General features: G+C 40.2%; 1 protein-coding gene across 33 annotated transcripts in view; it reads left to right on the top strand.

The window, feature by feature from the left end:
- Positions 1–15,424, top strand: part of NSUN6 (NOP2/Sun RNA methyltransferase 6) — a 141,256-nt gene that overhangs the window by 86,604 nt on the left and 39,228 nt on the right. For all 33 annotated transcript variants that reach the window (XM_063709939.1, XM_055354135.2, XM_063709940.1 and 30 more), the window contains one exon: positions 15,035–15,183. In XM_063709939.1, the coding sequence (XP_063566009.1) occupies positions 15,035–15,183 (149 nt within the window). The remainder of the gene's footprint in view (positions 1–15,034; positions 15,184–15,424) is intronic.

Here is a 15,424-nt window from a genome sequence, read left to right as displayed (position 1 = left end):
ATGGAATGCAATGAAATGGAGAATTCAGTGGAGAGTGGAATGGAAAGTAGAGAATGGAATGGAATGGGGAATTGAATGCAGTGGTGAATAGAATGGAATGGGAATGGAATGGAGAAAAGAGAACATGGAATGTAGAATGTAATTGAATGTAGAATGGAATGGAATGGAGAATGGAATGGAGAATGGAATGGAATGGAGAATGCTATGGAATGCAGTGGAGAATGGAAGAGAATGGAATAGAGAATGGGATGGAATGCAGTGGTGAATAGAATGGAATGGAGGATGGTATGGAGAATGGAATGGAATGGAGAATGGAATGGAAGGGAGCATGGAATGAAGGGAGCATGGAATGGAATGGAGAATGGAATGAGATGGAGTGGAGAATGGAATGGAATAGAGAATGGAATGGAATGGAGCATGGAATGGAATGGAGAATAGAATGGAATGGAATGGATGATGGTATGGAGAATGGAATGGAATGGACAGTGGAATGGAATGGAGAATGGAATGGACACTGGATTGGAATGGAGAATGGAAAAGAGCGGAATGGAATGGAGAATTGAATGGAATGGAGGATGGAATGGAGAATGGAATGGAAAGGAGGATGGAATGGAATGGAAAGTCGAATGAAATGGATTGGAGAATGGAATGGAATGGAGAATGGAATGGAATGGAGAATGGAAGGGAATGGAATGGAATATGGTATGGAATGGAGAATTAAATAGAATGGATAATGGAATGGAATATGGAATGGAGCATGGAATGGAATGAAATGAAGAATGGAATGGAGAATGGTGTGGAATGGGAGGGAAAATGGAGAATGGAATGGAATCGAGAATTGAATGGAATGGAATGGAGAATAGAATGCAATGGAATGGGATGGACATGAATGGAGAATGGAATGAAATAGAATGGAGAATGGAGTGGAATGGAATGCGAAATGGAATGGAATGAAGAATGGAGAATGGAATAGAATAGAATGGGCAGTGGAATGGAATGGAGAATGGAATGGAATGCAAATAGAATGGAATGAAGAATGGAATGGGGAATGGAATAGAATGGAATGCATAGTGGAATGCAATGGAGAATGGAATGGAATTGAGAATGGAATGGGGGAATGTAATGGAATGGGGAGTAGTATGGAGTGCAATAGAGAAAGGAAGGGAATGGAATGGAGAATGGAAGGAAATAGAAGGGAGAATGGAATGCAATGGAGAATGGAATGGAATGCGGAATGGGATGGAATGGAGAATGGAATGGTATGGAGAATGGAATAGAGAATGGAATGGAATGGAGAATGGAATGGAATGCAGTGGTGAATAGAATGAAATGGAGAATGGGATGTAATGGAATGGAGGATGGTGTGGAGAATGGAATAGAATGGAGAGTGGAATGGAGAAAGGAATAGAATGTGGAATTGAATGGAATGCAGTAGTGAATATAATGGAATGGAGAATGGAATGTAATGGAATGGAGGTTGGTAAGGAGAATGGAATGGTGTGGAGAATGGAATGGACAATAGAATGGAAGGGAGAATGGAAAGGAATTGAAAATGGAAAAGAATGGAATGGAATGGAGGATGGAATGGAATGGATAGTGGGATGAAATGGAATGGAGGATGGAAAGGAATGGAATGGAGGTTGTTAAGGAGAATGGAATGGAATTGAGAATGGAATGGACAATGGAATGGAAGGGAGAATGGAATGGAAAATGGAAGAGAATGGAATGGAGAATGCAATGGAATGGAAAATGGAATGAAATGGAATGGAGAATGCAATGGAATGGAAAATGGAATGAAATGCAATGGTGAATACAATGGAGTGGAGAATGGAATGGAATGGAGGATGGTATGAAGAATGTGAAATGGAATGGACTTGGAAATGGAGGAGAATGGATTGGAACAGAGAGTGGAATGAAATGGAGAATGGAATGGAATGGAGAATGGAATGGAATGGAATAAAGAATGGAATGGAGAATGCAATGGAATGGGGAATGGAATGGAGAATGTAACGGATGGAGAATGGGATGGAATGTGGAATTGAATGGAATGGAGAATGGAATGAAATGGAATGGAGAATGGAATGGAATGGAGAATTGATTGGAATGGAATTGAATAGAGAATGTAATGGAAGGGAGAATATAATGGAAAGGAATGGGGAATGGAATGGAATGGAGAATGGAATAGAATGGAGAATGGATTGGAATGGAATGGAGAACCAAATGGAGAATGGAATGGAATGGAGAGTAGAATGGATTGGAATGGAACAGAATGGAGAGTGGAGAATAGAAAGGAATTGAATGGAATGTAGAATGGAATAGAGAATGGAATGGAATGGAGAACGGAATGGAATGTGGAATGGAATGAAGAATGTTAGGGAGACTGCAATGGAATGTGAAATGTATTGGAATATGGAATGCAATGGAGAATGAAATGCAATGGACAGTGGAGTGGAGAATGGAAGGGAATGGAATGCAGAATGGAATGGAAGTGAATGGAGAATAGAATGGAAAAGAGAATGGAATGGAATGGGGAATGGAATGCAATGGGGATTTGAATGTGGAATGGAATGCAATGGAAAGGGGAATGGAATGGAAAGGAGAATGGATTGGAATGGAATGGAGAATGGATTGGAATGGAATAGAGAATGGTTTGGAATGGAATGGAGAATAGAATGGAATGCAATGGAGAATGGAATGGAATGGAGATGGAGCTGGAATGGAGAATGGAATGAAATGGAGAATGGAATGGAATGGAGAATGGAATGGAGAGGAGAAAGGAAGGGAAGGGAATGGAATGGAATCGAGAATGCAGAATGAAATAGAATGGATAATAGAATGGAATGCGGAATGGAATGGAGAATGAACTGGAATGGAAAAAGGAATGGAATGGAGAATGGTATGGAGTGGAACAGAGAATGGCAGAGAATGAAATGGATAATGGACGGGAATGGAATGGAGAATTTTGTGGAATGGAGAATGGAATAGAATAGATAATGGAATGGAGAATGGAATGGCATGAGAAATGTAATGTAACGCAGAATGGAATGGAATGGAGCATGGAGTGCAATGAAATAGAGAATGGAATGGAATGGAACGGAAAATGGAGAATGGAGAATAGAATGCAATGGAGAATAGAATGGCATGCAGTGGTGAATAGAACGGAATGGAGAAGGGAATGGAATGGAGAAAGGAATAGAATATGGAATGGAATGGAGAATGGAATGGAAAATGGAATGGAATGCAGTGGTGAATAGAATGGAATGGAGGATGGTATGGAGAATGGAATAGAATGGAAAAATGGAATGGAGTAGAGAATGGAATGTAAAGGAATGGAATGGAGAATGGAATGAAGAATGTAGAATGCAATGGAATGGAGAATGGAATGAAATGGAGAAAGGAATGGAATGAAATGCAGAATGGAATGGAGGATGGAATGCAATGGAGCATAGAATGGAATGGAGAATGGAAGGAGAATGGAATGGAATGCGGAATGGGATGCAATGAGGAATGGAATGGAGAATGGAATAGAGAATGGAATGGAATAAATGGAATAGAGAATGGAATGGAGAATGGAATGGTATGGAGAATGGAATGGAATGGAGAATGGTATGGAACGGAATGGAGAATGGAATGGAATGGAGAATGGTATGGAACAGAATGGAGAATGGAAGAGAATGGAATGGAGAACGGAATGGGATGCAGTGGTGAATAGAATGGAATGGAGAATGGAATGGAATGGAGGATGGTATGGAGAATGGAATGGAATGGAGCATAGAATGGAATGGAGCATGGAATGAAATGGAGCATGAAATGCAGTGATGGAGAATGGTATGGAATGGAATGGAAAATGGAATATGGAATGGAATGGAGATTAGAATGGAATGGAGAATGGAATGGAATTGAATGCAGTGGTAAACAGAATGGAATGGAGGATGGTATAGAAAATGGAATGGAACGGAGAATGGAATAGAATATGGAAAGGAATGGAGAATAGAATGGAATGGAGAATAGAATGGAATGGAATACAGTGATGAATAGGCTGGAAGGGAGAATGGAATAGAATGAAATGTAATGGAGGATGGAATGGAATGCAGTGGTGAATAGAATGGAATGGAATGGAGGATGGTATGGAAAATGGAATGGAATGGAGAATGGAATAGAATGGAGAAAGGAATACAATATGGAATGGAATGGAGAGTAGAATGGAATGGAATGCAGTGGTGAATAGAATGGAATGGAGAGTGGAATAGAATGAAATATAATGGAGGCTGGAAAGGAGAATGGAGTGGAATGGAGAATAGAATGGACAATGGAAAGGAATGGAGAATGGAATGAATGGAATGGAGAATGGGAAAGAGTGGAATGGAATGGAGAATGGAATGGAATGAAAAATGGTATGGAATGGAGAATTGAAGGGAATGGGTAATGGAATGGAATGCAGAATCGAATGGAGCATCGAATGGAATGGAGCATGGAATGGAATGCAGCATGGAATGGAATGAAATGGAGAATGGAGTGGAATGGAACAGAAAATGGAACATTCAATGGAATGGAGAATAGAATGGAATGGGAAATGGAATGGAATAGAATGGAGAATGGAAGGGACTGGGGAATGGAATGGAATGGAGAGTAGAATGCAATAGAATGGAATGGAATGGAGAATGGAATGGATTGGACAGGAATGTAGAATGGAGTGGAATAGAATGGAGAATGGAATGGAATGGAGAATGGAATGGAATGCAGAATGGAATGGATTGCAGAACGGAATGGATTGTGGAATGGAATAGAATGAAGAAGAATGGAGAATGGAATGGAGAATGGAATGGAATGGAGAATGGAATGGAATGTGGAATGGAATGGATTGCAGAATGGAATGGATTGTGGAATGGAATAGAATGAAGAAGAATGGAGAATGGAATAGAATGGAATGGAGAATGGAATGGAATGGAGAACGGAATGGAATGTGGAATGGAATGGATAGCGGAATGGAATGGATTACAGAATGGAATAGAATGAAGAATGGAGAATGGAATAGAATGGAATGGAATGGAGAATGGAATGGAATGTGGAATGGAATGAAATGTGGAATGAATGGATTGTGGAATGGAATAGAATGAAGAATGGAGAATGGAATAGAGTGGAATGGAGAATGGAATGGAATAGAGAATGGAATGGGGATTGTAATGGAATGGGGAATGGTATGGAATGGAAGAGAATGGAATGGAGAATGGAAGGGAATGGGAGGGAGAATGGAATGGAATGCAGAATGGAGAATGGAATGGAATGGAGAATGGAATGGAACGCAGAATGAACTGGAATGGAGAATGGAATGGAATGGACAATGGAATGGAATGGAGAATGGAATGGAGTGGAGAAAGGAATGGAGTGGAGAATGGAATGAAAGGGAGGATGGAATGGAATGAAGTGGAGCGTGGAATGGAGATTGTTGTGAATATAATAGAGAATGGAATGGCGTGGAGTGGAATGGAATGGAAGGAAGAATGGAATGGAAGGAAGAATGGAATGGAATGTAGTGGAAAATGGGAAGGAATGGAGAATGGAATGGAAAATGTAACGACTGGAGAATGGAATAGAATGCTGAATGGAATGGAGAATGGATTGGAATGGAATGCCACGGAGAATGGAGAATGGAATGGAATGGAAAATGGAGTAGAATAGAATGGAATGGAATAGAATGGAGACTGAACTGGAATGGAGAGTGGAATGAAATGGAGAATGGTATGGAATGGAATGGAGAATGGTATGGAATGGAAGGGAATGGAATGGAGAATGGAAGGGAATAGAATGGAGAATGGAAGGGAATGGAATGGAGAATGGAATGGAATCGAGAATGCAGAATGGAATGGAAAATGTAATTGATTACGGAATGGAACGGAATAGAGAATGAACTGGAATGGAAAACGGAATGGAATGGAGAATGGTATGGAACTGAGAATGTTATGGAACGGAATGGAGAATGGAAATAATGGAACAGAGAATGAAAGGGAATGAAATGGAGAATGGTATGCAATGGAGAATGGAATAGAATGGAGAATGGAAGGGAACGTGGAATGGAGTGTAATGGAGAATGGAAAGGAATGGAATGGAGCATGGAAAGCAATGAAATGGAGAATGGAGTGGGGAATGGAATGGAATGGGATGGAACGGAAAATGGAGAATGGAATGGAATGGAGAATGGAATGGAATGAAGAATAGAATGCAATGAAATGGAATGGAATGGAGACTGGAATGGAATGGACAGGAATGGAGAATGGAATAGAATTGAATGGAGAATGAATTGAATAATGGAATGGAATGCAGAATGGAATGGAATGGAGAATGGAATGGAATGCAGAATGGTATGGAATGGAATGGAGACTGGAAGGGAATGGAAAGGAGAATGGAATGGAATGTAAAATGAAGAATGGAATGGAATGGATAACAGAATGCAGTGGAGAGCGGAATGCAGTGTGGAATGGAATGGAAGGGAGAGTGAACTGGAATGGAGAATGGTACGGAATGGAGAATGAAATGGAATGGAATGGAGAATGGAATAGAGAATGGAATGGAATGGACAATGGAATGGGGAATGGAATGGAGTGGAGAATGGAATGAAAGGGAGAATGGAATGGAATGAAATGGAGCATGGAATGGAGAATGGGTATGAATGGAATAGAATGGAATGGAATGGAGTAGAATGGAATGGAACGGAGAATGGAATGGAATGGAGTGAAAAATGGACGGGAGAATGGAATGGAATGGAGAATGTAACAGATGGAGAATGGAATGCAATGGAGAATGGAAAGGAATGCAGAAAGGAATGGAATGGAATGGAGAATGGAATAGAGAATGCAGTGGAGTGGAGAATGTATGGGAATGGAATGGAGAATGGAATGTAATAGAGAGTGGATGGAATGTATTACAATGGAGAATGAAATGGAATGGAATGGTATGGAATGGAAAATGGAATGGACTGTAATGGAGAATGGACTGGGAAATGGGATGGAATATAATGGAGAATGGAATGGAATAGAGAATGGAAGAAATGGAATGGAATCAAGAATGGAATGGAATGAAATGAAATGGAGAATGGAATGTAAAATGTAATGGAGAATAGAATGGAATGCAGTGGAATGGAGAATGGAATGGAGAATGGAATGGAGTGGAGAATAGAAAGGAATCGAGAATGGAATGGAGTGAAGAATGACGTGGAGTGGAATGGAGAATGTAATGTAATGGAGGATGGAATGGAATGGAGAATGGAATGGAATATGGAATGGAAGGGAGGATTGAATGGAATGGAGTGGAGAGTGTAGTGGAATGTAGTTTAATGTGAATGGAATGGAGAATGGAATAGAGTGGAATGGAGAATGGAATGGTATGGAGAATGGAATGGAATGGAGAATGGAACGGAGTGGAATGAAGAATGGAATGAAATAGAGAATGGAATGGTATAGAGAATGGAATGGAATCGAATGGCACATGGAATGGAGAATGCAATGGAATGGAATGGAATAGAAAATGCAGTGGAATGGAATGGAGAATGGAATGGAAGGGAAGGGAGAATATTCCATTCCACTTTCCATTCCACTCTCCATTCTATCCCATATTCCATTCCACTCTCCATTCTATTCCATTCTCCATTCCATACCGTTCTCCATTTCATTCCCTGTCATTCTCCATTCCATTCCTGCCATTCTCCATTCCGTTCCATACCATTCTCAGTTCCGTACCATTCTCCGTTCCATTCCATTCTCCGTTCCATTCCATTCTCCATTCTAGTTCATTCTCTATTCTATTCCATTCTGTAATCAATTACATTCTCCATTCCATTCTGCATTCTCGATTCCATTCCATTCTCCATTCTTTTCCCTTCCATTCTCCATTTCATTCCCTTCCATTCCATACCATTCTCCATTCCATTCCATACCATTCTCCATTCCATTCCATACCATTCTCCATTTCATTCCATTCTCCATTTCATCCCATTCCTTTCTGCATTTCATTCCATTCTCCATTCCATTGCATTCTCCATTTTCCATTCTCCATTCCATTCCTTTACATTCCATTCTCTAGTCCATTCCATTTTCCATTCTATTCCATTCTCCATACCATCCTCCATTCCATTCTATTCACCACTGCATTCCATTCCATTTTCTATTCCATTCTCCATTCCATTCCATTTTCTATTCCTTTCTCCATTCCATTCCATTCCATTCCCCATTCCATTCCATTCTCCATTCCTTTCTATTCACCACTGCATGTCATTCTATTCTCCATTCTCCATTTTCTGTTCCATTGCCCACTTCATTCTCTATTTCACTGCATTCCATGCTCCATTCCATTCCATCCTGCATTACATTACATTACATTTCTCATACCATTCCATTCTCCATTCCATTATCCATTCTATTCCATTCTCCATTCCATACCATTCTCTATTCCATTGCCGTACATTATCCATTCCATTCTCTGCCATTCTCCATTCCATTCCATACCATTCTCCATTCCATTCCATTTTCCATTCCAGTTCATTTTCCATTCCATTCCATTCCACATTCCATTCTATTATCCATTCTATTCCATTCTGCATTCTCGATTCCATTCCATTCCCTTCCCTTCCTTTCTCCATTCCATTCTCCATTCCATTCTCCATTCCATTCCATTCTCCATTTCATTCCATTCTGCATTCCAGCTCAATCCCCATTCCATTCCATTCTCCATTGCATTCCATTCTCTATTCCATTCCATTCTCCATTCCATTCCAAACCATTCCCTATTCCATTCCAATCGATTCTCCATTCCATTCCAATCCATTCTCCATTCCATTCCAATCCATTCTCCATTCCATTCCATTCCCCTTTCCATTGCATTCCATTCCGCATTCAAATCCCCACTGCATTCCATTCCCCATTCCTTTCTCCATTCCATTCCATTCTCTTTTCCATTCTGTTCTCCATCCGCTTCCATTCCATTCTGCATTCCATTCCCTTCCATTCTCCACTCCATTGTCCATTCCATTCCATTGTCCATTCCATTCCATTGTCCATTCCATTTCATTCTTCATTGCATTCCATATTCCAATACATTACATATCACATTCCATTGCCGTCTCCCTAAGATTCTTAATTCCATTCCATTCTCCATTCCATTCCGCATTCCATTCCATTCTCCATTCCATTCCATTCTCTATTGCATTCTCCATTCCATTCAATTCGTTTCTATTCTCCACTCTCCATTCTGTTCCATTCCAATCCATTCTACTGTCTATTCCATTCATTCCGTTCTCCATTCCATTCTCCATTCCATTCCAATCCATTCTCCATTCTATTCCATTCTCCATTCCATTCCACTCCCCATTCCTTTCCATTATATTCTCCCTTCCATTCCATTCTCTATTCAATTCCATTCCAATCAATTCTCCATTCCATCCCAGTCTCCATTCCATTTCATTCCATTCTCCATTCCATTCAATTCCACATTCCAATCCATTCTCCATTCCATTCTCCATCCGTTACATTCTCCGTTCCATTCCCCATTCCATTGCATTCTCCATTCCATTCTCTATTCCATTCCGTCTTCCATTCCATTCTGTTCTCCATTCCATTCCATTCTGCATTCCATTCTCCATTTCATTCCACTCTCCATTCCATTCCATTCTCCTCCATTTCCAATTCCATTCCATTCTCCATTCCATTCCATTCCATTCTTCACTCCATTCTATTCACCATTGCATTTCATTCCATTTTCCATTCCATTGCATTCTCCATTCCATTCTTTTCCATTCTCCCTTCCATTCTCCCTTCCATTCCATTGTCCATTCCATTCTCAATTCCATTCCATTCTTCACTCCATTCTATTCACCATTGCATTTCATTCCATTTTCCATTCCATTGCATTCTCCATTCCATTCTTTTCCATTTTTCATTCCATTCTCCCTTCCATTCCATTGTCCATTCCATTCTCAATTCCATTCCATTCTCCTTAACAACCTCCATTCCATTCCTTTCCATCCTCCATTCCATTTCATTCCACTTTCAATTCCATTCCTTCCGCCATTCCATTCCATTCTTTTCCATTTTCAATTCCTTTCCACTCTCCCTTCCATTCCATTCTCCATTCCATTCTCCACACCATTCTGTTATCCTTACCAACCTCCATTTCATTACATTCCATTCTCCACTCCATTATATTCATTACTGCATTCCATTCCATTCTCCATTCCATTCCATATTCTATTCCTTTCTCCATTCCATTCCATATTCTATTCCTTTTTCCATTCCCTTCTCCATTCTATTCCGTTCTCCACACCATCCTCCATTCCATTACATTCCATTCTCCATTTCATTCTATTCACCACTGCATTCCATTCCATTCTCCATTCCATTCCATTCTCTATTCCATTCTCCACTCCATTCCATTCTCCATTCCATTCTCCATTCCATCCCATTCCTCATTCCATTCCATTCCGTTCTCCATTCCATTCCATTCTCCCTTACATTTCCTTCCATTCTCCATTCCATTCCCTTCCATTCTCTATTGCACTCCATACTACTCCCCATTCCATTACATTCCCCATTCCATTCTCCATTGCATTCCACTGTGCATTCCATTCCATTCCATTCTATTCGCATTCCATTCCGTTCTCCATTCCATTCCACTTCCCATTCCATTCTATTCCACTCTTCATTCTTCATTCCATTCCACTCTGCATTCCATTCCATTCTCCATTCCATTCCATTCTCCATTCCATTCCATTCTCCATTCATGTCCATCCCATTCAATTGCATTCTATTATCCATTCCATTCCATTCAATTCTCGATTCCATTCCATTCTCCATTTTCCCTTCCATTCCACACCATTCTCCATTCCAGTATTCATTTCATTCCATTCCATATTCCATTCTATTATCCATTCTATTTAATTTTCCATTCCATACCATTTTCCATTCCATTCCCTTCCATTCTCCATTCCATTCCATTCTCCATTCCATTCTATTCTCCATTCCAGTTCATTCTCCATTCCATTCCATTCTCCATTCCATTCTTCTCCATTCCATTTCATTCCACTTTCCATTCCATTCCATCCTCCTTTCCATTCCATTCTCCATTCCATTCTGCTCTTTTCCATTCTCCATTCTATTCCATTCTCCATTCTATTCCATTCTCCATTCTAATCCATTGTCCATTCCATTCTCCATTCCATTCCACTGTCCATTCCATTCTCCATACCATCATCCATTCCATTCCATTCCATTCTATTCTCCATTACATTCCATGCTCCATTCCATTCAATTCTCTATTCCATTCCATTCTCCACTCCATTTCATTCCATTCTCCATTCCATTCCATTCTCCACTCCATTTCATTCCATTCTCCATTCCATTCCATTCTCCATTCCATTCCATGCTGCCTTCATTCCATGCTCCCTTCCATTCCATTCTCCACTCCATTCTCCGTACCATCCTCCATTCCATTCTATTCACCACTGCATTCTATCCCATTCTCCATTCCACTCTCTTCCATTCTCCACTGCATTCCATAGCATTCTCCATTCCATTCCATTCTCCATACCATTCCATTCTCTATTCCATTCCACTCTCCATTCCACTCTGTTCCATTCTCCATTCCATTCTCCATACCTTTCCATTCTCTATTCCATTCCATTCTCCATTCCACTCTATTCCATTCTCCATTCCATTCCATTCTTCATTCCATTTCATTCACATTCAATTACTTTCCTCTACACTCTCCACTCTGTTCCATTCCATCCTTCATTCCATTCCATATTCCATTCCATTCTCCATTCCATTCCATCCTCCATTCCATCCTCCATTTCATTCTCCATTACATTACATTCTCCATTTCCTTCCATGCCATTCTTCACTCCATTCCATTCTCGATTCCTTTCTATTCTCCACTCCATTCCATTCCATTCTTCATTCCACTCTCCATTCCACTACATTCCATTCTATTTTCCATTACATTTTCCATTCCATTGTCCATTCCATTCTCCATTTCATTTCATTCCATTCCATTCTTGATTCCATTCCATTTCTTCCATTCTTTATTCCATTCCATTCTCCATTATATTCCATCCCATTTCCCAGTCCATTCTCCATTACAGTCCATGCCATTTTCCATTCCATACCATTCCATTCCATTTCATTCTCCATTGTAATACATTCCATCCACTCTCCGTTACCTTCTATTCTCCATTCCATTCCCATACATTCTCCACTCCACTGCATTCTCTATTCCATTCTCCATTCCATTCAGCATTCCATTCAATTCTCCACTGCATTCCATTCTCCATCTGTTACATTCTCCATTCCATTCCATTCTCCAGTCCTTTTTCCACTACAGTCCATTCCATTCTCCATTCCATTCCATTCCACTCCATTCCGTTCGATTCTCTATTCCATTCATACCCATTCTCCATTCCACGTTCCAGTTCATTCCATTCCATTCTCCCTTTCGTTCCATTCTCCACTATATTCCATTCTCCACTCCATTCCATTCCCCATTCCATTGTTCATTGCATTCCGTTGTCCGTTCCATTCCATTCTGTATTCCATTCTCCATTTCATTCCATTCTCCACTCCATTCCATTTCATTCTCCATTCCATTCCATTCTCCATTCCAGTTCACTCTCCATTCCATTCCATTCCGCATTGCATTCCACTCTCCATTGCATTCTGTTCTCCATTCCATTCCATTCTTCTTTCTACATTCCATTCCATTCTCCTTTCCATTCCCTTCCAGTCTCCAGTCCATTCCATATCATTCTGCATTCCATTCCATTCCCCATTCCATTCTCCATTCCATTCCATTCCGCATTCATTTATCCAATCCATTCTCCATTCAATTCTATTCCCTTCTCCATTCCTGTCCATTCCATTCCAGTCTCCATTCCATTGCATTCTGTTCTCCATTCCATTCCATTCTCCATTCGAGTTCATTCTCTATTCCATTCCATTCTGTAATCAATTGCATTCTCCATTCCATTCTGCATTGTCGATTCCATTCCATTCCCTTCCATTCTCCATTCCATTCCATACCATTCTCCATTCCATTCCATTCTCCATCTCATTCCACTCTCCATTCCAGTTCAATCTCCATTCTATTCCATTCCATTCTCCATTCTATTCTATTCTACTCCATTCTCCATTGCATTCCATTCCATTCTCCATTCTCTTTTCCATGCCATTCCAATCCATTCTCCATTCCATTCAGCATTCTATTCCATTCTCCATTCCATTCTCCATTTGTTACATTTTCCATTCCATTCTGCATTCCTTTTCATTTTCCACTACATTCCATTCCATTCTCCATTCCATTCCATTCTTCCTTCCATTCCGTTCCCCTCCATGCCATTCCATTCCCTATTCCATTCATAACAATCTCCATTCCACACTCCATTTCATTCCATTCCATCCTCCCTTTCATTCCATTCTCCACTCCATTCCTTTCTCCACTCCATTCCATTCTCCATTCCATTCCATTGTCCATTCCATTCCATTCTCCATTCCAGTTCATTCTCCATTCCATTCCATTTCGCATTCCATTCCATTCTCCATTCCATTCCGTTCTCCATTCTGCATTCCATTCCATTCTCCCTCCCGTTCCCTTCCATTCTCCATTCCATTCTCTTTCACTCTGCATTTCATTCCATACCATTCCCCATTCCATTCCATGGAATGGAGAACAGAACGAAATAGAGAATGGAATGGTATGGAGAATGGAATGGAATGGAGAATGGAATGGAATGGAGCATGGAATGGAATGGAGAATGCAATGGAATGGAATGGAGAATGGAATGGAAGGGAAGGGAGAATGGAATGGAATGGAGAATCGAACGGAATGGAATGGAGAATGGAATCGACCTGAAGATGGAATTGAATGGAATGGAGAATGGATTGGGAAATGGAATGGAATGGAGAAGGGAATGGAATGAAATGAAGTGGAGAATAGATTGGAGAATGGAGTGAAATAGAATGGAATGTAATGGAGAATTGAGTGGAGAATGGAATGGAGAGTCGAGTGTAGTGGAATGGAATGGAGAATGGAATGGAAGGGAGAATGGAATGGAATGGAATGGTGAATTGAGAATGGAATGATATGTGGAATGCAGTGTAGTGTAGAATGGAATGTAATGGAGCATGGAATTGATTAGGGAATTTGAATGGAGAAGAATGGAATGGAGAGTCAAATGGAATGGGGAATGGAATGGAATGGAGAATAGAATGGAATAGAGAATTGAGTGGAGTGGAATGGAGAATGGAATGGAACACAGAATGGAATGGAATGGGGAATGGAATGAAATGGAATGGAATGGAGAATGGAATGGAATGGGGAATGGAATGGAATGCGGAATGAAATGGAATGCGGAATGGAATGGAAATCTTGCTAGCAGGTAGACAGCCCAAATATGTAAACAGACCACTTGGTTTCACACCTTCCTCCAATAATATTAAATAGATTAGAAGTTAGAGAAAATTATTCAAGTGAATGCAAAGGAAAACTTTGTGGAAGATTGAATCTAGGGGTGGTACTGGCTCATTCTCCCTATTCTAGACCATAGCCATTCTGATGGCCACAGAAACAAGGAGACTCAGGAACACAGAATCGGTGTGTTTCACAACAGTCAAACAGGCATTTTCTTGGGGGCTGTCTTCAATAGGAATTACCAAGAGAAGTATCCATTTCCAGAACAACTAGAATTAATTCCAAGTCCTAGCTTTGATGAGTTGTGGCTTCTGAAGTTTGGGGTAGAAGGTCTTTTGTGATTAGGCCTTGGTTTGTACTATATCAACAGAATAACTTTCAACTGTAACTACATTTTTAACCTTTCTACCACATCAAATCTATATTAGGTATAAGTCAAAATTAGTTTAACCAGCTACTTGATTGAAGGGAGAAATTGTTTTATTTTTTATTCTAGATTATGATTTTAAATTCCTGCTCATCTCAGGAGTTTTCTAGTTTAAACCTATATGGAAGATAGTAAACATGTTTATAATTCTCTTTATAGGAGAACCTCCATTTCTACCAGAATCCTTTGACCGAATTCTTCTGGATGCACCCTGTAGTGGAATGGGACAGAGACCAAACATGGCCTGTACTTGGTCTTTGAAGGAAGTGGCATCATATCAGCCATTACAGCGAAAACTCTTCACTGCAGTATGTGGTGGTCTGTTTTTGTGAAAGAAAGTTAACTTTTGCTACTTTGATGTTTAAACTACTGACAGCAATCTCCATAGCAGCGTTCATTACAATAGCCAAAAGATGGGAACAACCCAAGAGTCTGTTGACAGATACATGGATAACAGAATGTGCTATATCCATACATGGAACATTATTCAGCCTTCAAAGGGAATGAGATTCTGATACAGGCACAACATGGGTGAACCTGGAAACCATT

Source organism: Gorilla gorilla, chromosome 8 (assembly GCF_029281585.2).
Source record: "Gorilla gorilla gorilla isolate KB3781 chromosome 8, NHGRI_mGorGor1-v2.1_pri, whole genome shotgun sequence".
Classification (NCBI taxonomy): domain Eukaryota; kingdom Metazoa; phylum Chordata; class Mammalia; order Primates; family Hominidae; genus Gorilla; species Gorilla gorilla.
The sequence above is the reverse complement of the archived record's forward strand: the minus strand, read 5'-3'. Positions and strand labels throughout refer to the sequence as shown.